Source organism: Dermacentor variabilis, chromosome 6 (genome assembly GCF_050947875.1).
Source record: "Dermacentor variabilis isolate Ectoservices chromosome 6, ASM5094787v1, whole genome shotgun sequence".
NCBI lineage: Eukaryota > Metazoa > Arthropoda > Arachnida > Ixodida > Ixodidae > Dermacentor > Dermacentor variabilis.
Window position 1 is genome coordinate 175,464,742 of NC_134573.1, and position 26,737 is coordinate 175,491,478.

At 47.7% G+C, this 26,737-nt stretch overlaps 1 protein-coding gene across 1 annotated transcript in view; it reads left to right on the forward strand.

Moving 5' to 3' along the window:
• LOC142585839 (uncharacterized) overlaps positions 1-26,530 on the forward strand; it is an 85,850-nt gene extending 59,320 nt beyond the window's left edge. Inside the window, exons 38-51 of the mRNA XM_075696874.1 lie at positions 1,061-1,293; positions 1,593-1,675; positions 1,761-1,869; positions 3,387-3,548; positions 8,637-8,747; positions 9,275-9,398; positions 12,420-12,467; positions 12,541-12,669; positions 13,633-13,859; positions 16,010-16,107; positions 16,437-16,545; positions 17,370-17,519; positions 25,319-25,432; positions 26,290-26,530. Coding sequence (XP_075552989.1) covers positions 1,061-1,293; positions 1,593-1,675; positions 1,761-1,869; positions 3,387-3,548; positions 8,637-8,747; positions 9,275-9,398; positions 12,420-12,467; positions 12,541-12,669; positions 13,633-13,859; positions 16,010-16,107; positions 16,437-16,545; positions 17,370-17,519; positions 25,319-25,432; positions 26,290-26,460 — 1,868 coding nt within the window. The 3' untranslated portion in view covers positions 26,461-26,530. The remainder of the gene's footprint in view (positions 1-1,060; positions 1,294-1,592; positions 1,676-1,760; positions 1,870-3,386; positions 3,549-8,636; positions 8,748-9,274; positions 9,399-12,419; positions 12,468-12,540; positions 12,670-13,632; positions 13,860-16,009; positions 16,108-16,436; positions 16,546-17,369; positions 17,520-25,318; positions 25,433-26,289) is intronic.
• Positions 26,531-26,737: the final 207 nt, after the last annotated feature.

Here is a 26,737-nt window from a genome sequence, read left to right on the forward strand (position 1 = left end):
GTACAAACAGACGGGCCTGGTAAGCACGAAGAGGAGCGTCAACTTTCGCGTGCTATCACTATTGGCCAAAAATGAATGGATCCTGCTGAATGCGCTGCGCCAGCCTGTCGGACCGCCCTGCTGAAGGGTTGTCTCTGCGGGGGTGGCAATGAAAAAACCGCCGCAGCATAGTGTGAACAGACGGGCTCGTACTGAAGCTCGATGTCGGGAGAGCTGCTCATACTTAGGCCGGAAAACAGTGAACAACAGGATATAAAAAAGAAAAAAGGCGGGTCGCCACCCATTCACATTACTGCGCTTTTTCTTCCGCCTCGGCAAAAATAAATACTTTCATTCTTTTTGTATGGGCCATGAGAAAGGCACGCGTGTCTAAACATTGACATCTATTGACAATGATATCTCCTTTTCACAACTTATACAATAAAGCTTGGGTTTAGCAGACAAGTCAGGATTACGCGGCAGGTATGAATGAATGCTTTGAACGAAACTTTCACTGTTAGTTTAAGTACACGAGATAGAGAGAGAGGCACGCAGGTCCAGCGCCCGTCCGTGCACTTCTCTCTAGTGTGCACATACGTTCCTTTAGTGGTGCAAGCTAAATGAATGTCGAACCAGTTCACTCGATTGTCCTCCTCGACCTGTAAATATTAGGATTTCTCTTATAAAATCACTCAACTGATTACTTTGCGACTTCAAACATTTTGGTGGTTACGCCGAAATACAAAAAAAAAATGGAAATTTATCAAACCCGTATACTGTGGCCTTGCGAGAAGTCCTTGCTAATTCACATTCGACTGGCGGGTGTCGAAGTCATCGTGTTAGTGAAAAGACCGAACCTTATCTCTAGGGGTCTCCCGTCAAAGCCTCATCCGTTTCTGTCAACTCCACAATCCCAACTTGACATCAACGCTTTCCTTCCATTTTCCGTGAACAGGGGGCTTTCTTTCTTTCTTTTTATTAAAAGTAAAACTTGTTGTCTTCTCCTTGACCCCCCTTTCTTTCTTCTTTCCCTCGTGTTCCGGCGAGTACTCGCTGGTGTTAAACGGTCGCCGTGCTGCAGGCGCCTCGTTTCGCGACTTCGTGGAGCTGAGCAAGCGCGACGTGAGTTCTCGTCTGGCGGGCGCGTTCGACGACGTGGGCTTCACGGTTCCGTGGGCGAAAGACCACCTCTACCCGGGCCGCTTCGCCCGTTCGGTGGCTTCGTGGTGTCGCGACTATGCGCTGCACGGCGTCGCTTTCCTGCCACTCAACTTCAGCGCCCTTCAACGCGCCGAGGCGTCCATCCGGGCACTGGTGCGCCAGCCACTTTCGATTATCATTTCCTGCTTCGAAGGAAGCGGGGAATCTCATTAGAGTTAGGCTCGCGCGTGGATACCGTTACTGTATACGAACAAAACCTGCGCAAGACTTGCGGCTCGAAGACTATCTTGAACTGTGATTCACAGTAATTTACATCGTGATTCTGCAATGTCGCACGATTCCACCCTTATTTAAGTGTTATTCGCTTATTTCTTTTTCTCCAGCAAAAGTACGATATTGTTAGGGCTGTGTACTTTGCATTAACACGTAGATGTAAACCTTGCTAATTTCAGAATAATATGAGCACTGTAAGACCGCTGGTCGTCTTGGGAATGCCCCGCACCGACGATCAACCTATCCTAAATCGGTTTGCGCCGTAAGTGTTCGATTTTTTTATTACGTGTTTAGGGCGCCGGGTAACGGAAACAAAAGTTAGCTTGCAATGTTTATCTTATCTGCAGACACGTGGACGTAATCGTGTTTATTACCCACCACATCGGTCCTTCCAAGCCGTGCCGAGTCACCTTTCCGTCAAGCCGCATGAGGATGATCGACAGCTCCATCTTCTTGGCAAGCTAATTTTCTTTTTTACATTTATGGTCGTCTAATCGACATCTTGTGGATTCATGGCAATAGAGAGAGAATTATATCTGCTAGTTTATTCGCGAGAAATATTATATTTAATAGCGCGTTACAGACAATTCCTACGCCTTGTGCAGCCAAACAGCCACTTAGTTTTCATTCGTTCAGAGGGAAAACGAAGGCATGACGTGACGTCATACGAGCGTCCTGAGCGCTCGCGATCACATGACTTGATAGTAGTTCATATGATAGTACATGCCTTTACATGGCGGTGCGCATTATTTTTCGTCTGCTGAACCTGCGGTTACAAAAGAGTTCTCGAAGAAAAATATATTGCCCAGGATTTGGAAACATTTCATATAGAAATGTGTTTTAGCTTATAGCGCTGTCACCGTGTGCTGAGTTGACAAACGTTCGGGCTTAATTGGCGCTTAATCATGACATATAATTCAGAATTTCTCAGATGTATCGGCGGAACAAGCTTGCATGGCAACGGAAGGGTATACTTTTGTTTGGCTATAACCCATTGACAGATGAGGCTTTCTAACGCACGGTCAGCTGCATTCTCGCTTAGCTTCTTGGTGGAGTTGGACGAGAAGGATGCATGTGTTAACGGGCGCACATTTGTGCGAAGTAAGTTGAAATAACGCGGGTGTTTTGCTGTGATGAGCAGCTGGAAAACGCAGCGTGTAAGATGCGTGCTCTGTGCGGCTATGTTCTTCTTGAGTTCCGGCTTCGGGAGCGACTCGAGAAGGTGACGATGTTACGATATGGTCGGGCTTGGTCGCGTGTGTTGTGTGCGCGAGTTCTGAAGAAGAGAAACAGAAATGTCACCGTAGGTGCAAAGAAAGAATCTTCGTATTCACGCCAAGCAGCTCTACCTGATATCAACGCTGCATAAACCTTACATACAAGCAATAAAATTGTTCATTTTTCGGCTTCAAACTGTGGGGAACGTGGCTTGACTGTGACCAAAATATTCTGGAAAATTCTGCATGCGCCTGGACATGCGTGATACAGACTTATCGCGGTCAAGTTTGCCATAGAGGGTACTTCCTCCCAGCTTTCACCAAGAGCCTCGCGTATGTCCGTTTTCAAAAACTAACAAACGGAAGGAATGTGCACATATAAGTCTCTGCAATTCGGGTTAACTTCCCATAACAATGTGGCAGACTTGTAGCTAACCTAGTCAATTACAAATGCGTTCTGTCTTTATTTCTTTGCTTCTCACGTTCAAATGAAGATGCTGATTAAGTTTCCATTACACAGGATGATCATTATATGCATCATGTGTGCCTTTCTTAGAGAAGGCCGTGAGCTTTCAAATTCAAAAAAGAAAGAACCTCCTAAGTTGATAGACAGTTGCTTTATCAAGTGCGGTTCTTTACACCTTCATGCAGCCAAAAACTCAAATAACTGGATAATAAACGCTGTTCTAAACGCTATCCGAATGAAGTTACAGTGCTGCTCCGCACATTTTGATTCTTTTCGGGCCCACCGTGCAGAGGCAGATAGCGGAGCTGACCAACCAGTTGGTGCGCATTCACCGCCACCTAGCCGGCGTGTGCGTGGCAGCTAATCTGGCGGTGCTCAAGTTCTCTCTCCCTCCAAGGCAGTCGGACCTGGACGACAGCTGCATCGACGAGGAGCGAGTCAACTACGCGCAGGTACGCGACTAAATTACCGGAGCTGCGTGCAATGACGGCGCGCAATGGCTAGGAGTGCAGCGCTGTACGAGCCGCGTAGAAGATTTGACAACGGAAAGCTGACGACACAGGGGTTACGTATCGACTGGCGTTCTTTTTTTTTTTTTTAAGGTGAGGTATATAGCAACTACGGAAAACTACAGGCATAGCACAGTCATGGCTGGAGAGCACAACGCTACGTCTTAAAGGAAATTCCTCGGGTCTGTGAAAACCTTTAGCTGTTAACGTGAACATCAGTTATGTTGGGAATGACCAGCTGTTCTGTCTTGCGCGTATTCCACAATCCGTTGCGCCCTTTACTGCTCAGGAGTCATACCTGCTGCCGCTTCATCGCGTTCCCACTCTTGCTGTGTGTGTGTGTGTGTGTGTGTGTGTGTGTGTGTGTGTGTGTGTGTGTGTGTGTGTGTGTGTGTGTGTGTGTGTGTGTTTTATGGCTCTGTCTGCTGATTTTACTTGCTTCGTCGAGTCTTTTGCGTTCCAGACACACTGTTCTCTGTGTTTCATACATATACACTGCGCCGTGCTGTCCGCTGTGATCGCCAGACCTCGTCCGCCCATGCGCGCTGGGCTTTTCTACCCTCGCGTAGTTTCTACGCAACGCCATTTTGGAAGATGCCGAGTATACCCGCCGCGGTAGTCCTGTGGCTGCTGAGGTCGCGGGTTGGATCCCAGCCTCGGCGGCCGCATTTCGTTCGGGTGTGCACGCTGAAGAACTTCAGGTGGTCAAACGTAACCCATACTCACCCGCTACGGTCTGATTTATAATCGGAGCGAGGGTGGGCACGTGAATTTGAATTTTGAAGCTGCCGGGCGCTTCCTATTCAAGTGTGTTCTTTTTTCTTTTATTACAGGTGGCATCAGACTTCTTTCTTTCTACTTTTTTTTTTTTGCCACTCGCACCCTCTGCTCATACGATTCTCACAGCAGCTGGTTGATAACGGACAAAATAAAGCTCGGAAGTACATTGTACAGCTAAATATCTAACCTCAGCACGTTAACCGCGCATTTGCGAATTCCGCTTGGCTTCTGCTGTATATATAGTGGAAAGCGCGAGTTTACGTCCCAACTTTGTAAATTTGTGCATACGAAGCGCGCGAGATAACACGAATAACGCTCAATGGTCGTTTGATACTTTTGGCACTCACTGCAGAATAGTAAAGTATTCTTGTTAGATTAGAGAACTGGGCAACTTGGCACGCATTTTCTCGTTCTATTCCCGATTACCTTTTCTTTTTCGTTTGCGCTTAGTTTATATGGTGCCGACTTTCCTCACTTATTGGAGTACTCGAAGCCTTTCGACTACTACTTGTGGCATAGGCTTCCTTAGACAAAATTGCCGTCACGTGACGAACGTGCTACTTCGCATGCAGAAATGGCCGAGCGATAGCGGTTTTCTTTCACTTCTCTCTTGAATTCCTGGCTGAAGTTTTCCTGCTGTCATCGCTGCTTTTGTGAAGAAAAAAACCATTCATTGATCATTGTTCTTGAGCCCTCGACGCATACTATTGCGACAAGCGTAGGAAAACGCCAAAAATCATTTTTAAAGCAACGATTATTGACTGCGCAGATGGATTATATAGATGTCGGGCACAGCTGTCAGCTTCAGCTCCAACGCATATTTTTGACGTTGTGCTGTAAATTTCGACGTCAAACCACACGAGCTGTCTTTTTAAAATCACCAAGCTGTCAGTAATTGCGTAAACTAACTGTTTCATGCGGTGGCATGAAACATTATCGCGCTAATGCGACTATTTGTGTGCTTGCAAACCATGGTCGCAAATAAATCGGAGAGCGAGTGTGCCTGCGTTCAGTGCTATGTGAAAGCGTGGTACATGTCCTATTCCTGTCAGCGCACGTCGATGCCATGTATTTGCGGGTACATTCCCGCGAGCATATAATTTCTGTCGGTTATAAATCGTACACACAATTTCACGCAAAATAAGTTCATAGATAAGCTTGCCTCACTTTTCTATAGTGACTCAACCAACGCTTTAAAATATAGCAATTCCAAATGGAGCGCAAATAGATTACGCTAAATGTTTATCGACTAATTGCCCAGCCTTGCTACTGATGTGCCTCGTGCAATTTCGAAACATGTGTGGGAAAGATGAAATGCAGTGTCTACTGGCTTTCAGTAGTTGCGAACACGGTCATCCGCGTACAGGTCGTGAACTCGCACAAGCATGCTCTGTGTGAAGCACTTACTAGGCTATTTAAGCGTATAGCAGGACAGTCATGATGTGGTAGAACCATGTCATTGGCTAACTAATCCACGCAGCGCAATTTTATCATGCGCTGCGCAAATCGGGTAGTGCGCATAAAGTTGGCACGGCGACAGTAATACGATTACGCTATGCTGAAAAATGCTAGCGACGTTTTCTATTCCCTAAAACTGCGAAGTGCCGGCAGCAGCTGTCGCTCTCGCGCCTCCGACACGTATACGCGCGGCGCGCACGGCATACACAATGTGCACAACTCGCCTGGTAGGTGGCGCGCGGCGACAAGGACTAGTAGAGAACCAGATGGAAAAGGAGCTGGAGCTGAAAAATTTCAACTGGAAGAAAGCCGAAGAGAAACTTCCTAAGCGCACAGCCACGGGGCTATACGAGGTTCCCGTTAGGCTGATTAATGAACTGGGACCAAGAAGTAAGGAATCTATGGTGAAAACAGTGGAAAAAACCTCATAAGATAGGCGAATACCAGACAGTTGGCGTCAAAGTAGAATGAATTTAATTTATAAAGGGGGAGAAAGATAGAATTCACTCGTGTAGACCGTTCACCATTACATCGGGAACATACAGGCTAGCAATGCAGGCAATCAAATTAAAGCTTCAAGCATAGACCGAGAATAATAACATTTTGGGAGAACTTCAGAATGGCTTCAGAATAGGTAGGCGTCTGGATGATAACTTATTTGTCCTTACTCAGTGTATTGAAATATGCAGAGTAGAAAGGAAACCATTATATGTGTCCTTTTTAGACATTACAGGAGCGCATGACAACGTAGACCGCAACATTTTGTGGGATATCCTAGAAGGAAAAGGCTTAGGTGACGATTGTATATAGCTTTTGAAAGAGATTTACCTAGAAAATACCGTTTGCTTTAAATGGGAAGGGATGAGGAGCAAGGACAACGTTCATATCAACAAAGAACTGAGGCAGGGATGCCCTTTATCCCCACTGCTGTTTATGATGTACATGTTGAGGATGGAAAGGGCGCTAGAGGGAATTAATGCTGGGTTTGATCTATCGTACAAACAGGCGGGTACAGTAGTAGAGCAGCAGCTTCCAGGTTTATTTTATGCGGACGACATTGTGTTGCTAGCTAACAAGCAAAGTTATTTGCAACGTCTGGCTGATATCTGTAGACAGGAAAGCGGGAATGAGGTCTGAAATTTAGCGTTGAAAAATAATATGGTATTCAATGAAAGCAGGGGACAGACAGTGTCAATACAGGGCCAGGAAATACTTCGCGTGAAAGTATATAAATGCCTTGGTATACGATAAATGAACGCAACAGATATATGGAAACACAGGAAAAAAGAATAACAGTAAAGAGGAAGAGAAATGCGGCTATCATGAAACACAGAGTGCTATGGGGATACAATAGGTACGAGAGGCTCCGGAGTATGTGGAAAGGTGCAATGGTTCCAGGACTTACTTTTCGAAATGCGGTTGTTTGCTTGAAATCAGGAGTACAATCAGGACTCGATGGGAACCAAAGGTCAGTGGGTCTCCTCGCATTGGGCGCTCACGGGGAGACTACAAATGAAGCTTTGCAGGGTGATATGGGCTGGACAAGTTTTGGAGTGAGGGAAGCTCAGATTAAAATTGAGTATGAAGAACGGCTGAGGAATATGGAAGAAAGTAAATGGGCTGGGAGAGTGTTCAGGTATCTGTACAGGAAAAACATTGATTCACAGTGGAGGAAAAGAACGAGGAAGCTTACCAGCAAGTATACGACCTGTATGGTAAGCGACATCGCGACAAAGAACGTCAAGTGGTAAATCAGAGAGGCTGAGATAACCTCATGGGTGGCGGCAATGTAAAAGAAACCTGCTATGAGTAACTACTTAAGACGAAGAAACGAAATCAGGAAAGAAACAATTTATGATAACTAAAAGAGAAGCTCCTTACTTTTCGAAGCGAGATCAGGATGCCTTAGAACACGCACTTATAAATCGAGATACAACAAGAAAGAACATGTGCTTGCTGCGGCAAAGCTAGGGAAACGACGGAGCTTGTTTTATTAGAATGTGGAGACATCTGCCCAGCGGTCGATTTAGGCACCTCTGGTCTCCTTGAAGACCTTCAGTTCAGCGAGAGCAGGGGAAAGTAAACACATCCGCAGTAGAAATCGGTAAGAGGCGATTGGAAGATTGGTGGAAGTAAAGTAGCGAAACGACAAACAATGGAGGCGTAAAAAAACAAAGTTCACGATAAGGCTTCAGAAAGTTTGGTTATGGTAATTCATCGTGGGCTTTTTGTTCCTTTTCTTTCTTTTTCTTCTTTAGCATATGTAGGACATTAGGCAATCTAATAGCAAGAGCTTGGTGGCGCAACCCACCACCCCGTTCGAAAGGGGACGCTCATAGCATCCATCCATCCATCCATAGTAACGCCCCCATACCAGCGCACGGTGGCCATAGTGACGGTGCTCAGACGAAAGCTGTAGCCGAAAAAATGAATGGAAAGGACAGAGGCGGGCTTGTACCCCGGATTCAGGGTAACCCACGTGGGATGACGGTAATGGCGAGCACGGTCTGCGATTGTACAGAATCGAATCGCACTGCTCGATTCTGCCCGCTATTTGTACATCCATCGTCATCGTACTTAAGCAATCTACTGCGCCCTGCAATACTATCGCCGGCGGTGCTATAGCTATCAAAATGACAACGCTCAAGAGTGTTCCGGTACGACACGCTCACCTTGCCTGGGTGTGATAAACATGACAGCAGTGACAGTTCGGTGAGATCAATCACCGGCCAAATGTGTAAAACAACGTGCGCGTGACAATATGATCTTGCCACGGAAGTGTCCCACTTTCAGGTGTGCAGTTGGGAGGGAAACGTCGAGTACGATACTGTGTCGTCCGCCGTGCTTTCGAGGAAACACAGCGACGTGCTGACCTACGAGAATGAGTACAGCCTCGAGACAAAGGTGAGCATTGCCAGCGCTGTGCAGCGAGGCGTTTTGCGACATTTAGGCCCTAAATTCATCTATTAATATATACCTCTTTCCTGCCTAATTAATTAAAATGTGTTTAAGAATACTAGCAAATAATTTGTAGCTTGAAAGGGAAATTTGTCATTCACCCGACCGTAGATCAAAGCCACGAAGGAAACGCATGCGGGGTTCTCATAAAGATTGCTTCGCAGTTGTAGAAAAATTCGCCCTAGTTCGGGAAACGAACCCGGGACTAACGCCTTAATGCCGTTCTGGGAGAATCGCTCTGCCATCTGAGCTAACCAGGAGGCCAGCAGATCGCAGAGCGAGGCCAAATTAATCGACAATACTGTAGTTTGCTGGCCTACTGGTATGCTCATGTTGGCAGAACGACCGCTCCGGAAAGGCTTTGGTCCCGGATTTAATCCCCAAACCAGGGCGGGTTTTCCTTCAACTGTCTAGCGTGACCCTTTAATAAGTTGCTGAAACACCCGTTATATTATGTCTTGCGCATGTTGCAGGCCCGGTCCTACATGTCTTACACACCGCTAGGCTGCGTAGCAGCCTTCAACGCTGATTACGAGGACCCGCGAGGAACATGCCGACAGCCCTTCTCGCGCTTGGGAGCGCTTGACAACGTGCTCGGTAAAAGGATTGTGCGCGGCTGTGCATTTGCGTTGAAATCCCGAATAAGCGCGCAGTCCGCAATAGCTTCTTCGGAAGCTTTATCTCGGGACCAACTCCATTTTTTTTCGATTTTGATTTCAAAACGTATAAACGTGCTTTCACTATGCACTTTCTCAGCCGGTTTTAACAGGATGTATTACGTGTAAATGTTAACATACACGATTTTACTCACTGTTGTAAGCAGGCTTCCAGTTCAGAACCTCTAAGTTTTGTCAGAGGTTATCGAAAGTCTGTGACTGAGAGCAAATTGAAACACCAAGTTTACACATAACTCCGCATTAAAAACGTACCAAATTTCCGCAAATTATATCAATTAGAGCGCCCAAAGCGGACAAGTCTAATGTATCCGTTTATGTAAAATGGATGCCCTGTTGAGTCATTGAGTCGCAAATTAGCGGTGTGCAATAATCGTTTTTGTATGCATTGGGCGCCGCAATATGCGAAGTTTACAGAATTGCGGTAGCTGCTATTGTTGCGGAGTTTTATAGCTTTAAAACTGATGCTTTACTTTTTGGCTTGTATGATTATTTGAAACTTTCGAGTAACGAATCAAATGGTCACTATTCGATAATTCGAATAGTTTTCGGATAGCTAACTTTTTACCTATGCTTCATTAATCATAAAACTGGACCAAAAATGTGATCTTTCATCTCTCCGACCATAATGAACAATTAACACAAGAAGCTGTTTAATTGAGCCGACTACGTTGCTTAGGAAGCCAGACGTTCATGTTTAAGCCGCGATCGTTGACATTCATATTTTGCTCAGCATATGCGTTCTCGTTGCACTAAATCTGAATACGCTTCGTTGCAACATTATTTGATATACTAGAGTGGCACCATGAGTCGCGACCATTCCGTATGTATACTCATATGCTAACAGTCCCACAAGACTACCTTTTTCATATTCATTCTAATAACGCATGACCGCGTATTCTAAGGTGTCCACCATGTTGAGACTCGGTGTGTTGTTGGTTTAGTTATGAAATGAGTTCGGAGGAACCGCGCAAGGCAGTGAAATACTTATCAAAGGGAAAGTTGGCCTTCACATGGAAGTAGCGCGAAGTTGCAAAGGAAACCCATGCGGGTAACTCAGAAAGAAGATTGCGCAGTTGAAGAAGAAAAGCTGTCTTTCCGAAAAATAAGATATGGCAGTTTCGCCCGAAGGCGAACAATGGAAAGCTACAGCAAGGTCCAGCTTTGCTCTCCAGCTGCTCGTGCAGTGTTCTAACAATACAGCATTAAAGCCAAAAAGGGCGTAAAGGTGTGAGTTTACAGACACGTTTGCAACCTTATTCACTTTCACGGGTGTAAAATATTTTACACCGCAGCTCTCTCGCAACGCTGGCGCCATAATGAACGCCTCTAGTGGCGTACGGGCGTCGCACCTCGATGGTGCGCGAGTTGAGACCGACGAAAAATCGCCGGCGTTTTCAATGCGAGAGCGTTAAGGGCCCCATGTCGCAGAAAATCCGGTGTCGGCGCCTGCGTCCGCTGCCGAGAGAATCTTCCCGAACCACGCGTATTCTATACGGCACTAAAGTTGTTCTTCTATCACTAAAGTTCCTGATACCTTGTCTTACGTTCTTTACAAAGTTATTCCTCGGAATTTTGAGAATGGCAGCCCATCAACAAATGCCGTGAAACAGAACAGCGACAGCGCATACCTTTTATGTTAAATATTCTCAGACGGAAATATAAATAGTGCGAAAAGATAACAGAAGATCGCCCTACGCAAGTGGCCGCGTTTCTACCAGAAAGCTCGCCTTCGTGCAAAGATTTCGACGCCAGCGTTTCCCGGTAAACGTTACGGTTACGTATAAGCTGATGTTGCCCGGAAGCGTGAGAAGCAATCGGGGATCTTTGAATGCTGTCGCGTTCCACACCTAAAGATGAAGCTTAAAAACGTCCTCCAAATTTTTCTGCGCCCAATGAAAGTGTTTATCCAGGGCCGGTATTTTGTAGCGGTGCCTTTTCCGATTCTATGCCTTTTCAGGCTTTTCGCGTTTGGCCAGTGGTCAGAGCGACGGTCTGCCCACATTATCAACGGGATCAGGCGGCCGTGTGTGGTGGATGATCAGAATAGCTTAGAATAAGGCAAAAGGCATCGCTACAAAATAGCGGCCCCAGGTGCTTACTCTCCGTTCCGCCCCGTATGCAGCACGCGGTGCGCACAACGCTCGTGCCACTAGCGGAAACTCGAACGCTGCCGTGGCTCCTCCGGCAAAGCCGATTGAGCGCAGTGTGGCCGCTGTGTGTCGTCCACTCGGCTGCGTCGTTGTTTTGCAGCCGAACGCACTGTGCGTCTCTGGAGGCCATGTAACCCTCCAAGCGCGAGCCACGCATGCGCCGTCGATATCAGGACAGCGCGATGTGGGCAGCGCCGATGGCGCGATCGCATCTCAGAAGTCCCTGTATTCGTTATCGCAATGAAACTCGTTGGTTGTCATTGCCTGTAGATTTGTGGAGTACTCCCAGATATAGATGCGAACTCTTCCATCGATAGGTATTTTACGAATGTACGTTTTCACAGCTCATGTGCCCGTGGGCTTCGATGTAAGACGTTAATCTTAACTGCTCAATGCGCTCTATAAAACACTTTGCAGAGCTTCTATTTATTTATTTATTCAATTATTTATTTATTTATTTATTTATTTATTTATTTATTTATTTATTATGTCCCAAATATTGCAATTCAACTTCTGGAATTTTGATTTTTTGAATATTTTTGAAGCTTTGAAGCATAGATAAATGTTGTCAGAGTTACTGGAATATCAAGTTTATTTAGAAATAGTTTTCTTCAAATACGTTGAGCTGTTGCCTACTGACAGTACTCCCGAGTTTCGTATGTATTCGAACAGAGAGGGGAGGAGGCGGGCGATGGGTAGTACAGGTAAATAGTTTTTCTAGTTTATTTCAACTCTACTCCTACCGTTTCTCATCTGTCATTTGCGTGAACGACTCGGATTTGATTCTCCAGGAAAAAGGAACCGTTCGCGAGCAGCGGAGCCTGGAACGTCGCACCGAGGTAACGTGCCACTCCCGTGCCTCGCACAGCGGCGGCGCAACCCTGAGACCGCTTTCCTATTCGGTCGATGCAGGCAGACTCATTTGCGTCCCTTCGTCGACTCACCGCGCCAGTGTCGACTTTCCGTTCTCACAGTGTGACATCTTCGTGGACGGCGAAGTGGAGTATCTCTACAACAACATCATCAAGACCAGTAGCTACAGTGAGAGGCCCACTTTCATAGAGGGCGTACAACTGTGCGGGTCCCCTCCTCTTTTATACAATCTGGGGTATTACGCGCCGAAACCACGACCTGATTATGAGGCACACCGTATTGGGGCACTCCGGATTAATTTGGCCACATGGGGTTCTTTAACGTGCACCCAATTCACAGTACTTGAACGTTTTTTATTTCGCCCCCCTCGAAATGCGGCCGCCGCGGCCGGAATTCGAACCCATGACCTCGTGTTTAGCAGCTCAACAACATGGCCACTAAGCCACCACGACGAGTGGGCCCTTTCTTCGTTCACGAACAGGGCTTTGGATGGATTCCTGTTTTGTGCACTGAGACGGTCCGCTAAGTTTGGTGGGCAAGAAAGACAATCAAAGGGAAGCCGCAGTATTGAGCAGCAGAGTTAGTTACTAACTAAACTTGATGCTCCACACGTTCTTAAAAATTTGATTTCAGATGCCTAAATTATGCTTCCAACAGTCGATAGATACGTATTTTTTAATGGGAAAAACCTCAACAATATCAATATAGTGAAATCGGCAGGTATTGAGTGAAAAGTAAAAATAATAACGAAGTGAAAAGCAGCATATTCTGCGACCGAAAGTTTACTATGCATAGAGTGGTATACACTGTTAGGTAAAGCATTTTATTAGCACTCAAGTATTCGTAGCAGCCCAAGTTTGGGATGTAAACCTGCGGACTCGTATATCGGCGTTACACTTGATATCGGTCAATTCCTTCACGCAAGGAAAGATAAATACTGAAGTTATAGAGGGGGAATGAGGAGGGGCATTTTATCTACGCTGACTAGTTATATTCCCGGAGAGTGGGCGAGCTTTCACGGCGCTCGTCCGCCTACTTCGTTTACGCGCGAAGTAGCTTGCACGTCTCTTACAACAGTGTGATAACAAGGGTCCTTTTACTGAGTGTTTATTTTTTATGTATATATTTCAGAAGCGAACCTACAAGGTCGGCTGCTGGATGCGAAGCTCAACTGGACGTGCTTTGTAGTATCCATCGATGCTAGCAAAGTACTGGACAATCTCGTGGACAGCCCAGCGGCGAGGGCGAAAATAATTTCGTTCATCACAAACTGGCTCTCCAGCGAAGGCCTTTGTGGACTGGCGGTGAAAGAAACGGCGAGGACGCAGCCCGTGAATGGTCTCGTCAAATTTCTCCAAGTAGGTTTACTGACGTCGGTGATTAGTGCGCTTTCACGTGGAAGCTCAGGAATCAGCTCTTAGCAGTTACTTCATCCTCTCCCTCGGTACAGTCGTGTGAAGTGGGCTCAGCGGCGCCGTATTGTATTTGAGTTGTGGCCCCGATCATGTACTGAGGTGCTGCACGCGTACTCGGAGCTGTACAGTGTTGCCAATTTTCGTGAATTTCATCACAGGCCACCCGGAAAATCCGTACGTGTCCCTGTGTAAGCCACTGCTGATTTCCGAGGGTCGTCCGTATGCGAAAAGAAAGAAAGAGAGAGAGAGAGAGAAAGAAAGAAGGATTCTCTGCGTAAAGTAGCGATGCATCGCAGCAATCTCCCCCCCTCCCCCTCCCACAACTGAGGCGGCGAATTTCTTCTCCCTTCTCCGGAGCGTGTTCTCTGTGACGCAAGGTCAGGTGATCTTTCGGCATGAAATATGTGCCGAACTTTTCTTGCACAGGATGTGATTGGAAATCAAGCCTTGTAGCGACGCACCAGTGTAAGTTAATTGGTGGCACTGATGTTTGGTAACTTGTGACAGAAACTGTCTACGACCCTACAGACTCCGCCACTAAAAATAAAGAATAAATAATAATGAAGAAATAATGTAAACAATAAAAAAGCAAATCCTAAATTCCCTAGATTTACAAACATGTCCATACCATTTACATACATGTCCATACCATTTGCTACATACTCTTATTCGCAAGTCTTCCTCGCGATAATAAAGAATAAGTGTAAGCCCAACTTCCTTGCAATTTTGTGAACATTTATTTGCTTATAATTCGTTTCGCTCGGCTGTAGATTCAGATGACATACTCTGCCACTTTTTTGTTCGGAGTTTCCTATATGTAGAACGTGTTCGCCATTTCTTTTATTCATTCTTTTACCATTGTCTCTTCCCATTATATTTCCTTTAATTTCGCCTGTAGCACTCAGTTGTTTGGTTGTGTGGCGCTTCTCTCTTCGCGCTTCTCAGGTACCAGAGCACACTGAGATTGAGAGCAACCAAAGGGTTGATAGGATCGCTCGCGAGCATACAAACCGAGCGGACCTAAACAGAGATCCTGAGGATTTCATGACAGTGATCCCAACTTACTCTGACATACTAAATTACCATAGAGGGACGAGGATCAGATATCCCCCGCCCCACAATGCACTAACTCAACAACAGGCAGTTCACTGGCGAAAGCTGCAGACAGGAACTTTCCCAAATTTACATATACTATGCAAAATGTTCCCAAGTCAATACAGGGACACATGCCCGTGGTGTGGCGCAATACCCACACCTCATCACATCACATGGGAGTGAAATACGAATAAGGCATTCCACAAAACACAAAATCCGAGTGCGGAGCAGTGGGAGAGCGTGCTCTCCAGCGGCGACCCTAGCCTCCAACGGAGGCTGGTGGATCATGCCCGACGAGCAGCCACGCTCAGTGGTGCCCTGGAATAGGGGCGCCAACCATGCAGGCCGGAGATCGTCATCAACCAATAGAAGAGGAAGACAACCGGCCTGACCGCTGAATTGCTCTTTCTAGAGCAATAAAGTTTACTTCCTCCTCCTCCTATCTCGGTGTACTTCCTCCGCCGGGCACAGTGAGGGGGTGTTTAATTTTGCCTTTGGCTCTTTCTTTAAAGCCGGGAGAAGTTGCAATCAAACACTTTTTGATACTGTCAAAATATCTTCAGTAAAATGCGCAGCCAGTCTGGCTACCTGACGCGAACATCGCTGATGTGAAACTATTTCCTTAACACTTTATAGCTTTATGATTATCTAGCGATTATGTTCATTTCTTTATTGAAGCAGGTTAATAGGCATACATTTTTATTGGGTTTAATTGGCTAACACAGATAAACTTCCGGTGTGGTTTCATTGAAGAGGAACAGCCAAGATCGAAGCGTTTTTGCTTAACGCAACTATTGCGAGGCAACGTTTCTCAGTTGGAAGCACGTCTGCAATCTGTTTTTTTATTCGTTTTTTTCTTAATGCGCTTGCGCTGAAGCTCATGTGCAGTGGAGGGGGGTTGCAAGGCGATATTTAACGGTGTTTTGTTTACGTGTATATTACGCTTAGCTAAAGGTTGCGCTAACTATTCAACAAGGTGACCTTTCTTTGTCTTGCAGGAGCTCTCCGATGAGTTTAGCGAACGAAATCCCAAACCGATTCTCATTTTGCTCGTCTCCGCATTTGAGCATGAGGGCCGGCTCAAGGAACTTGGAAAGTAAGCATGGCATTATTCATTTTCTGTTGCTGTATACACGCTGTTAGTCATCTAGTTAAGTAAACAAGAAAATCATTGGCAACTAATTAATACTTCATTTCCGGTGCAGTAAGACGCTATGTATTATTGTCCGTGTCGATTAAACTGGTTTATAGTATAACCTAGATTACGCAGTGAGGAAGATTACGATTTCTCTCAAAATGTGGATCTCTCGCCAACGTTCGTTAACTCTGCACTTAAACTGTTCAGCGAAATCCTCATTAATCTTCCAGTGATAGACACACTGCACATATAATTATTGCACTTTTTTTAATGTTTCTGGTGGTCAGATACCCCGACTTTCTGGTCCTCACGAATGAAGTGCCGAGTGAGTCCAAAGACTGCAAGCTTCATGGCACAATGACCGCGACAACGGACGTGGCGCTGAAGCTTTCGATGGTGAGGGGCTAGACTTAGTCATGGCACAGTGACGCTCGAGCTTGTTTACGGAGTCTTAATAAAAGGCGAATTGGGCTACTTTCAGGACAAGCTCTGTAGTAAATTTATTCTGTGAACAGCGTTTGTCGACTAAAAAATTAGTGATTCCGTATTTGGAACACCTTAGCCTCGAAACATGCAGTGTACCCACACTACAGATAGCTTATGGAAGTTACTACATGATGTGGGGGTTTCACCCCACAGCATGCAAGAATGTTGCATTATATATGCAGAAATACGTTATTATGCATGAGCTTTTAATATTCATACGGTGCCCTAAAATAAAAGACATACTTGTAGAACAATGCGGAAGAGTTAAATTGAAGTCCACTTATTCGCAAATGTCTTAAGAGCCGCAGTTTACGCAATTTAGATGTGTGTTTCCCTTAGGCTTTGTTAATGAGAATACAGCAGCTTGTTCACACGAACATAGCTGCTATGTTTTCAATGTACACAACCGTGACACAAATTGCCTTGGAAACAAGGAACGACATTTTATAGATACATGATGAACAGAATGGTAATTGAGTTTGTGGTTAAGCAAGAGCTTTAGCTGGAACCCAACTCCGATTCACCTTTTCATTTATGAAATTCACAACTATATACTTTCACTAGGCGGGCCCTGAGCTGTTCTTAATGAGAGTTGTTGAATTTCAGAGAAAGAGAAATAGTCAGTGCTCAGAGCAGAATTACGGCTGAGGAATTCAACCAATGAAATCTTGTGATAAACGGTGAGCTGTCGAAATGTAGGCCTTGATGCGCCATTCCTTAAACGCGTCTCCCAGAGCCGCCTCTTGGAGCTGTCCGACACCCTGGGTGCCAAGGACGGCGTGTGCTTCTCGACGACGCTGGCTGTGTATCGGTACCGGCTGCACCAGGGACTGCACGGTGCCGGAGAGAGCTGCCGGCGCATGGCCGAGACCACCTTCGGCGAGGTATGCGCGTCCACCGCTGCGCGTATACTCTTGCACCCCTTAATCTTCAAGGTTTCCTGCGTGATACAGTAAGCCTGCACCACAAATCACGCGAACCATTTGTGTGATATGCTAGAGCGGTTGAGCAGCTATGGTTGCTGAGAAGAGTCACACGTGTTTGGATCGGACTGCTGGTACGATCTGTTGGGAACTCGGCGCTGACGCCCGTGGTTGTACCTGGGTCGCAAGCCCCAAGGGTAGCGTTGGCCTGGCGGCCTGGGGTACAACTGGAAGCATCCGAAGGTCCCGGCAAAGCATGAGTCGACTGGTAACAACGAAACAACTTGTTTATTTTAACATCGCAAAGAGTTGGTGGTCAGGTTTGACCGAAGTAGAGAGACGGGAGAGCACATCACTCAACAGAAGAAATCGGAGCCCTCCTTTTGGCGTCCGGGGGCAGCTGTTTTTATACTCTCGCAGTTGAGGGCAAGAAGGAACCCCTCAAAAGACGAGCACGTGAATGTACAATGGGCTAATGGTGACGCACACTGTCGTAGCGATGCCGTAGCACCATGTCGAGCACGATCTCGTAGCACCCTGTCGTGGCGCTGCCGGTCGGACACAATGACTGTAATGAGAGGATGGTCCCTGCTTTGGCATCGCCTGTTTCGGGCACAATGACTGGAACGAGATCCCTGCTTTGGCATCGCCTGTTTCGGGCCCAATAACTGGAATGAGATCCCTGCTTTGGCATCGCCTGTTTCGGTCACAATGACTGGAACGAGATCCCTGCTTTGGCATCGCCTGTTTCGGGCCCAATAACTGGAATGAGATCCCTGCTTTGGCATCGCCTGTTTCGGGCACAATGACTGGAATGCGAGGATGATCCCTAGGCGGTCGCATCGCCGCAGTCGCGCCTGGAAACACCTGGCGATGAGTGTTGCGGCGACGACGATCGGGCCAAAATGTCTGCCGCCCCGCCGCAGTCGCGCCGGCAAAACCACGTGTCGCAGGCGAAACGCAACAGACCGCCCCGCCGGGGGAAGGAGATCCCGATGGACAGGGGACTGCATCCGCTGTCCGGAGGGATGTCGCTCGATGATGCTCATAACCGAAGTCGGGCGTCCCTTGACGTTTCTTGAGCGCAGCGCACAGAGAAGGCCTCGTTCTCTCGTTCAGGTTCGCACGGGACACTGCAAAGTGACTTCGGGAGAGTTCACATTTTTGTTCTCGTTCCCGGCAAGCGTTAGAACTACGCTGAAACTCAACCGCTCAGTCAGCAAGCACGGCACAACCCTCACTAAGCCCTGCCAGGCTCTTTCCCCTTTTTATACCACTGCCTAGTTCCTTACAGTAGTCTAGCATCACTCAGAACGCGTCCACAAATTGAAAAATTGCACTAGAAAGCATATCATCACTTTGAAACACTAAACAAAAGCAATATGTTAAAAAAAAATCCTGCCTCAGGAAGAAAAACATCAGTAACAAACAATTTTGAGGCTGATTCCTACGTTAGGGGCTTCGACTTAAGCCATCGGCGTTACCGTTGAGACTCCCCTTTTTGTAACGCACCTCAAAGGAATATTGTTGTAAAGCGAGGCTCCAGCGCAGGAGGCGGCCATTTTTGGGAGAGATGGTCTGCAGCCATTGGAGAGGGCAGTGATCCGTCTCAATGATAAACCTCGAGCCGGCTAGATAGCATGACAATTTCTGAACGGCCCACACGAGACACGCACACTCTTTCTCGGTGGCGCTATACGCCTGCTCACGACTGGTCAGCTTACGACTAGCATACAGGACGGGGTGTTCTACTTCTCCATTTTCCCGTTGGCACAGTACAACGCCCATGCCTCGCTCACTAGCATCGCACTGAACAATGAACCCTTTTGTATAGTCTGGCGATCGTAGCACAGGCTGGCTTGTTAGGGCACTCTTTAGGGCGCTAAAAGCTCTTTCCTTTGTCTCGTCCCAGACGACTGTTTGAGGCTCTGTTTTTCTTAGAGCATCCGTCAGGGGAGCCGCGATATCAGAGTACCTAGGGATGTACCTCTGATAGTAGCCGGCGACACCTAAGAACGACCGAATATCGGTCTTGGTGCGCGGTTGCGGAAAGTCTCGCACAGCGGCCACTTTTATTTCAGAGGGGCGGCGACGACCCTGACCAATCACGTGACCGAGGTAGACAACCTCGGCCTGTGCTAACTGGCACTTAGGAGCCTTTACTGTCAAGCCCGCTTCGCGCAGGCGGGTTAGCACTGCCCGCAAGTGTGTCATATGCTCAGACCAGGATGCGGAGAATATCGCTACGTCGTCTAGATACGGTAAAGCGAATTCTTGCTGTCCCCGCAACACTTTATCCATGAGGCTTGAAAAACAGTATGGCGCGTTCTTCAAACCAAAACTCAACACTTTAGGACGGAATGTTCCCATTGGTGAAATGAACGCCGCATACCTACTAGCCTCTTCTGTAAGTGGAACCTGCCAATAACCCCTGACAAGATCTAGGGTGGAAATAAACTGAGCGCTACTAACTTTCTCAAGGCGCTCCTCGATGTTAGGGATCGGATAAATTTGATCCTTAGTGATGGAATTAAGCCTGCGGTAGTCGACGCAAGGACGAGGTTCCTTGCCCGGTACCTCAACTAAAATCAAAGGGGAGGTATAATCACTCTCACCTGCCTCAATAACACCGAGCTGTAGCATTTTCTTTACCTCAGCCTCCATAATATCGCTCTGGCGGGGTGACACCCGATACGCCTTGGATCGTACTGGCTCTGTGGAGGTAAGTTCTATATCATGAGTAAGTACAGAAGTCCTACCAGGCCTCTCAGAGAACAGACCTTGAAACTCTTGTAATAGCTGGTGTAGTTCGGTTTTCTGCTCGGGCGACAGCGGTGCTTTACTGATAAGGTCACTAATGACTTGACCGGTGTCTTCCCTGTTCGTCACTGAGCCTAGTCCTGGAAGCTCGACCGGAAGCTCTTCAGGAACGTTTACCATCATGCACACCACTGCTTCCCTTTGTCTATAAGGTTTGAGCAGATTACAGTGGTAAACTTGCTGTGCTTTCCGCTTTCCTGGCAGACTTACCACGTAGTTAACGTCCGACAGTTTCTGAACAATTCGTGCTGGGCCCTCCCACTGCACGTCTAGTTTGTTGTTTAGCGATGTGCGCAATATCATGACCTCATCGCCAACCTCAAAACGACGGGCCCTGGCTGTCCGATCATAATAAACCTTGGCCCTCTGCTGGGCCTTTGTCATTGCTTCACCTGACAACTCCTGTGCCCTTCTTAAGCGTTCGAGGAGCTTAAGCACGTACTCCACCACGACTGGGTCGTCGCCCCTACCTTCCCACGATTCTCGAAGCATGCGAAGCGGAGATCGAAGCGAGCGACCGTACACCAGTTCAGCTGGCGAAAACCCCGTAGCTGCATGCGGCGCGGTTCTTAACGCAAACATCACCCGAGGCAGACACAGCTCCCAGTCAGTTTGATGTTCAAAACACAAGGCTCTCAACACGCGCTTCATGACGGAGTGGAGCTTCTCAACGGAATTCGACTGTGGGTGGTACACTGAGCTGTGTAACAGCTTTACCCCACACCTTTCGAGAAAAGTTGTCGTCAAAGCGCTAGTAAACACTGTGCCCTGATCTGATTGAATTTCTGCAGGAAAACCAACTCGCGCAAATATGGACAGTAGTGCATTGACTATCTCAACTGAGCTGAGTTCTTTATGCGGCACTGCTTCAGGGAACTTTGTCGCTGGGCAGATCACAGTCAAAATGTGTCTGTACCCCGTGGCTGTTACCGGCAGAGGTCCCACTGTATCAATAACGAGCCGTCTAAAAGGCTCCGTAATGATAGGTACCAATTTCAACGGCGCCCTCGATTTGTCCCCTGGTTTGCCCACCCGCTGACAAGTGTCACATGTCCTCACGAAATGGTCTGCGTCCCGAAAACACCCTGGCCAATAGTACTCTTGCAAGAGACGGTCCTTAGTTTTCTTAACTCCTAGGTGTCCGGACCACGAACCCCCGTGTGACAAGCGCAACAAATCCTGACGATAGCATTGAGGCACGACCAGCTGATCGAACTCCACTCCTCTTCGGTCTAGATACTTCCGGTACAGGACTCCACCTCTTTCCACAAAACGCGCAGTTTTCCTGGCGATACCTTCTTTGACATTGCAGCGCACGTTTTCCAGGCTGCCATCCTTTTTTTGCTCGGCTATCAAAGCCGTCCGGCTGACTTTTAGCAACCTATCAAGTCCGTCTGACGTAGGCGCGATGAGCAAATCAGTAGATAGCTCTTCTAACTTTCCCGTGTCGGGCATTTCCTCTCCAGTATCTGGCACCTTTAACGTTACAGACTCAAGTTTATTCAGTTCGGGCGTGCTCGGAATATCAGCTTGCTGCGCCTCTGACCCTTTTTCGTTGTTTGATAACGTCGGCCCCGCAACTACCGCCTTTGCAGCGAGCTCCCGAACCTTCGATCTGGTTAAGGCCTGAACACTAGCTTCACCAAACAAAAGCCCCTTCTCGCGCAGGAGGTGATCGGACCTGTTTGAAAATAGGTACGGGTACTGGGGTGGCAGCATAGATGACACTGCCGCCTCTGTCTCAAGCGCTCCGAAAGGTCCTTCAATAAGCACTTTTGCTACTGGCAGACACACGCTATGAGCTTCCACGGCTTGCTTAATCCACGCGCACTCGCCCGTGAACATATGGGGTTCTACGTAAGATGGGTGAACTACATCCATCGTAGCTGCGGAATCGCGAAGCACTCGGTACTCTTTCCCGTTCACGAGGAGGTCTCGCATGTAAGGCTCGAGAAGCTTCATGTTCTCGTCAGTGCTGCCTATTGAAAAAAACACAACTTTTGGTGTTGTTTCTGGACACTGCGCCGAAAAGTGACCCGGCTTCTGGCACGTATAACACAAGCGCGCTCGCCTCATCTCGAACCGCTTTCTGCGTTTGGCTGCCGCCGTCTCTTTACGTCTGGTCGGACTGCTTTCGCTCGCATCCGCACTACGCGTGTCCCCCTTTAATCTCATGGGTGTGAACTTTGGCCTCTCAAACTTCGAGCCAAATTCACCCTTTTGACCGTCCTTAGCTCCGCGAGCCCGACGCGTCACAAACTCCTCGGCTAGCTCAGCGGCTTTAGCCACCGTACAAACGTCTGGCCTATCCAAGACCCAGTATCGCACGTTCTCCGGTAACCGACTATAAAACTGTTCTAGCCCGAAGCACTGCAGAACTTTATCGTGGTCACCAAACGCTTTCTCTTCTTTGAGCCACTCCTGCATGTTCGACATAAGCCTATACGCAAACTCTGTATATGACTCACTTCTGCCTTTCTCATTTTCCCGAAACTTCCGACGGAACGCCTCCGCAGACAGCCGGTACTTTTTTAGAAGACTCGATTTCACTGTGTCGAAATCCTCTGCCTCCTCTCTATCCAAGCGAGCGACTACGTCGGCCGCCTCGCCGGGTAACAAAGTGAGCAAGCGCTGTGGCCACGTTTCCCGAGAGAACCCCTGCTTCTCGCACGTTCGCTCAAAGTTAACCAGGAACAAACCAATGTCCTCTCCAAGCTTAAACGGCCGCATCAGGTCCGTCATATTGAACAATACGCGTTCTCCTGCACCGTGTGCCTGACTTCCATTACGAGCGCGTTCCATCTCTACCTCGAGACGCTTCATTTCCAAAGCGTGTTCGCGCTCTTCTTTTTTCTCTTGTTGCTCTCGCTCTTTCTGTTCTTTACGTTCACGCTCTTCTTTTTCTTTCTGTTCTTTACGTTCACGCTCTTCTTTTTCTTTCTGTTCTTTACGTTCACGCTCTTCTTTTTCTTTTTGCTCTTTAAGTTCGCGCTCCTGTCTTTTTGACCTCTCCTCAATAGTCTCAAGGCATTCCGACAGCTCGTCATCCTCAGCCTCTAACTCAAGAATAGCCTTTAGCAGTTCAGGTTTTCTTAGTTTGTCTGAGACATCCAGACCCAACTCTCTTGCAAGCTCCAACAATTTCGGTTTGCGCAACGACTTCAAATCCATGGCTGCTCTGAATGCTGCTTTCTCTACTGCTTATTATTGTCTTGCCGCAAACTAACCCGGCAGCAACGACAACCACAATTACCAGCTCTGTTTCTAACACTAACAAAAGCCTGGCAAAGCTCAGAAGAAGAAAGTCCCGCACTCACCAAACCTCGCAGGCAGGAATTCCGCGCAGTCGTTCCGCTGCAGGCAACCAGTCGTCACACAGGGCTCGTTGCACTGCTCCCGGATCGTCGTTGAGCTGCTCAGCATACAGTCAACTGCATCTCTTCGCTGCTGGCCTCCGTTGTCGCGATCTCACCGCTGGCAGACAGTTGTTTGAAGTCGGAGGCGATCTCACCGCTGCCAACCAGATGTTTGGATCGGACTGCTGGTACGATCTGTTGGGAACTCGGCGCTGACGCCCGTGGTTGTACCTGGGTCGCAAGCCCCAAGGGTAGCGTTGGCCTGGCGGCCTGGGGTACAACTGGAAGCATCCGAAGGTCCCGGCAAAGCATGAGTCGACTGGTAACAACGAAACAACTTGTTTATTTTAACATCGCAAAGAGTTGGTGGTCAGGTTTGACCGAAGTAGAGAGACGGGAGAGCACATCACTCAACAGAAGAAATCGGAGCCCTCCTTTTGGCGTCCGGGGGCAGCTGTTTTTATACTCTCGCAGTTGAGGGCAAGAAGGAACCCCTCAAAAGACGAGCACGTGAATGTACAATGGGCTAATGGTGACGCACACTGTCGTAGCGATGCCGTAGCACCATGTCGAGCACGATCTCGTAGCACCCTGTCGTGGCGCTGCCGGTCGGACACAATGACTGTAATGAGAGGATGGTCCCTGCTTTGGCATCGCCTGTTTCGGGCACAATGACTGGAACGAGATCCCTGCTTTGGCATCGCCTGTTTCGGGCCCAATAACTGGAATGAGATCCCTGCTTTGGCATCGCCTGTTTCGGGCACAATGACTGGAACGAGATCCCTGCTTTGGCATCGCCTGTTTCGGGCCCAATAACTGGAATGAGATCCCTGCTTTGGCATCGCCTGTTTCGGGCACAATGACTGGAATGCGAGGATGATCCCTAGGCGGTCGCATCGCCGCAGTCGCGCCTGGAAACACCTGGCGATGAGTGTTGCGGCGACGACGATCGGGCCAAAATGTCTGCCGCCCCGCCGCAGTCGCGCCGGCAAAACCACGTGTCGCAGGCGAAACGCAACACACGTTAGAAATCTGACGTCAACGGCCACATTCTGATCGGGGGCAGAATGCGAGAAGGTCAGTCTGCTTCTATTTAGATGCCAGTAAAGTTCTTTCTTTTTTCGTTTCGTCAGGGGTCGGAGCGGCGCTCCGCCAACTTAATCGCCGAGATCGGCAGGTCGTGAGCTTTGGAGGAAAAGGAAGCAATAAGACCCAAAGTAATCGTTACTTTACATCACAACAGAACCATTCACTGCGGACGGCGTCCTTCTCACGTCAACTGTAGCTTTCACACGTTAAGACGTCAGCTAACGTTTATATTACATTCAAGCACATTTATGTATACTGCACTTTTACCATGTCTACGGCTTCACTTTGACGTGGTGTAAACGCCTTCCTCGCTGCATCCCACATCCACTTGTCGACACTACAGACTCTATTGGTATGTCTCGGGTCTCGAAAGCCATGGGCTAGGTGAACACATGGGTTTATTCATACTTGTCTGAAATGTTACAGTATTTAGTACTTTAAAACATCGACCAAAAATATAACTGCAGTCATAATCTGTACCTTTTTCTTCTACAGGCTTGTCCTCCAGAAGAATCTGCTCGCTTGGTCGAGGTGTCCTCCATGACCTCCTACACATACAACAAGTCCCACATGCTCGCATTTGAAGATGAACGGAGCCTCCGCATGAAGGCAAGCTTTTGGCTGTGGCTATTTTACACAAAGGGACAGAAAGTACGTTTTTAAGATCAGCTAAGCTTGCCCGGAGTTATTGCAGCCTTTGTTTCCCGTAATGATCCCGGAACATGATCGTATCATCAGGCACATTGATTGTGCAGAGCTGTGCATTGTCATGGTTCACTGAGGAGCCATATAATTTTTGTGCCTTCAAGGGCCTTAAGTCAGCTGAGAAACACGGACCAGTAGGCCATGTTTAGGTGAGGATCTAGCAACGGCCTCGCTGTTTTTATTATTTACCAAAGTGACAGCGTAGAACACGGAGGTGTTCCTGCGGCGATGTGCTCTGCATGGAGAAAAAAATAATCGCTCCTCCTTCAAGAGGTCGAGGATGCAATCCGTGATCCTCCTTGTCACTTTTAAAGATTAAAACTGGAATTGGTGTCACTACTTCGTTCCTCATCGATTTCTATTTAAATATACTCAACGTGCACCCACCCGTCAGAAACTGCTAAGCCGCATTCACATTTATCACCAACGAGCAAGTGCATGGAATTCCAACAAGTCCCATATGTCAACATTTACGTACGCTCCACGAAAGGCCTCGCCTCTGTGACTCAACGACTATGATGATTACCAGCGGCAGCGTTCTGCATGATGGAACAACTTGACGTATATCGTGGCCCCTTCGTTGCCCTCGCTCGCTAAAGTCAGTCAACTAATATATAGTAACGCTGTGAGAATGACGATGCTGGTTGTGCGCGTGAAGACTGTGCAAACGTGCGCGTAACGGTTTCTTTTTGCTTAGTTTTTTTTTATATCCGAAATGTGAACGGTACAACACAAATGCACCTTTTTCTCACTTACCACAGACGGACACGTTCTTGAGCCGCTATCAGCGCGGCTGCGTGGCGGTGTTCGGCGCTGACATGGACACTGCAGCGAGCAGCTGCAACGACACTCGGAACTTCGCGCGCCTCAAAACGCTTCGCTCCCTCCTGGAAAGGACAGCAATGCACGAACTCTCTTCGCTTCAGCCGTAACTGATGAAAAAAGAAAACGCAGCACCAAAAAGAAAATGTAAATAATAATAAAGGCGCTGCCTTGCAGAAGTGTTACCAATTAATGTGTGCGTGTCCGTTTCTTCCGCGCTGGCCAACAAGTCATGCCAGTTGCATTGCGTGCAACACGATTTGTAGTGCGCAGTCATTGGAGTTTGTATTTTAAAGCAGTCTCATATAATATGGGATAGTTACGCCTTTTGTTCTTCGTGAAAAGGCAGAATAAAGTGGCAGACTCTAGAGGTAGTTTAATGAAATG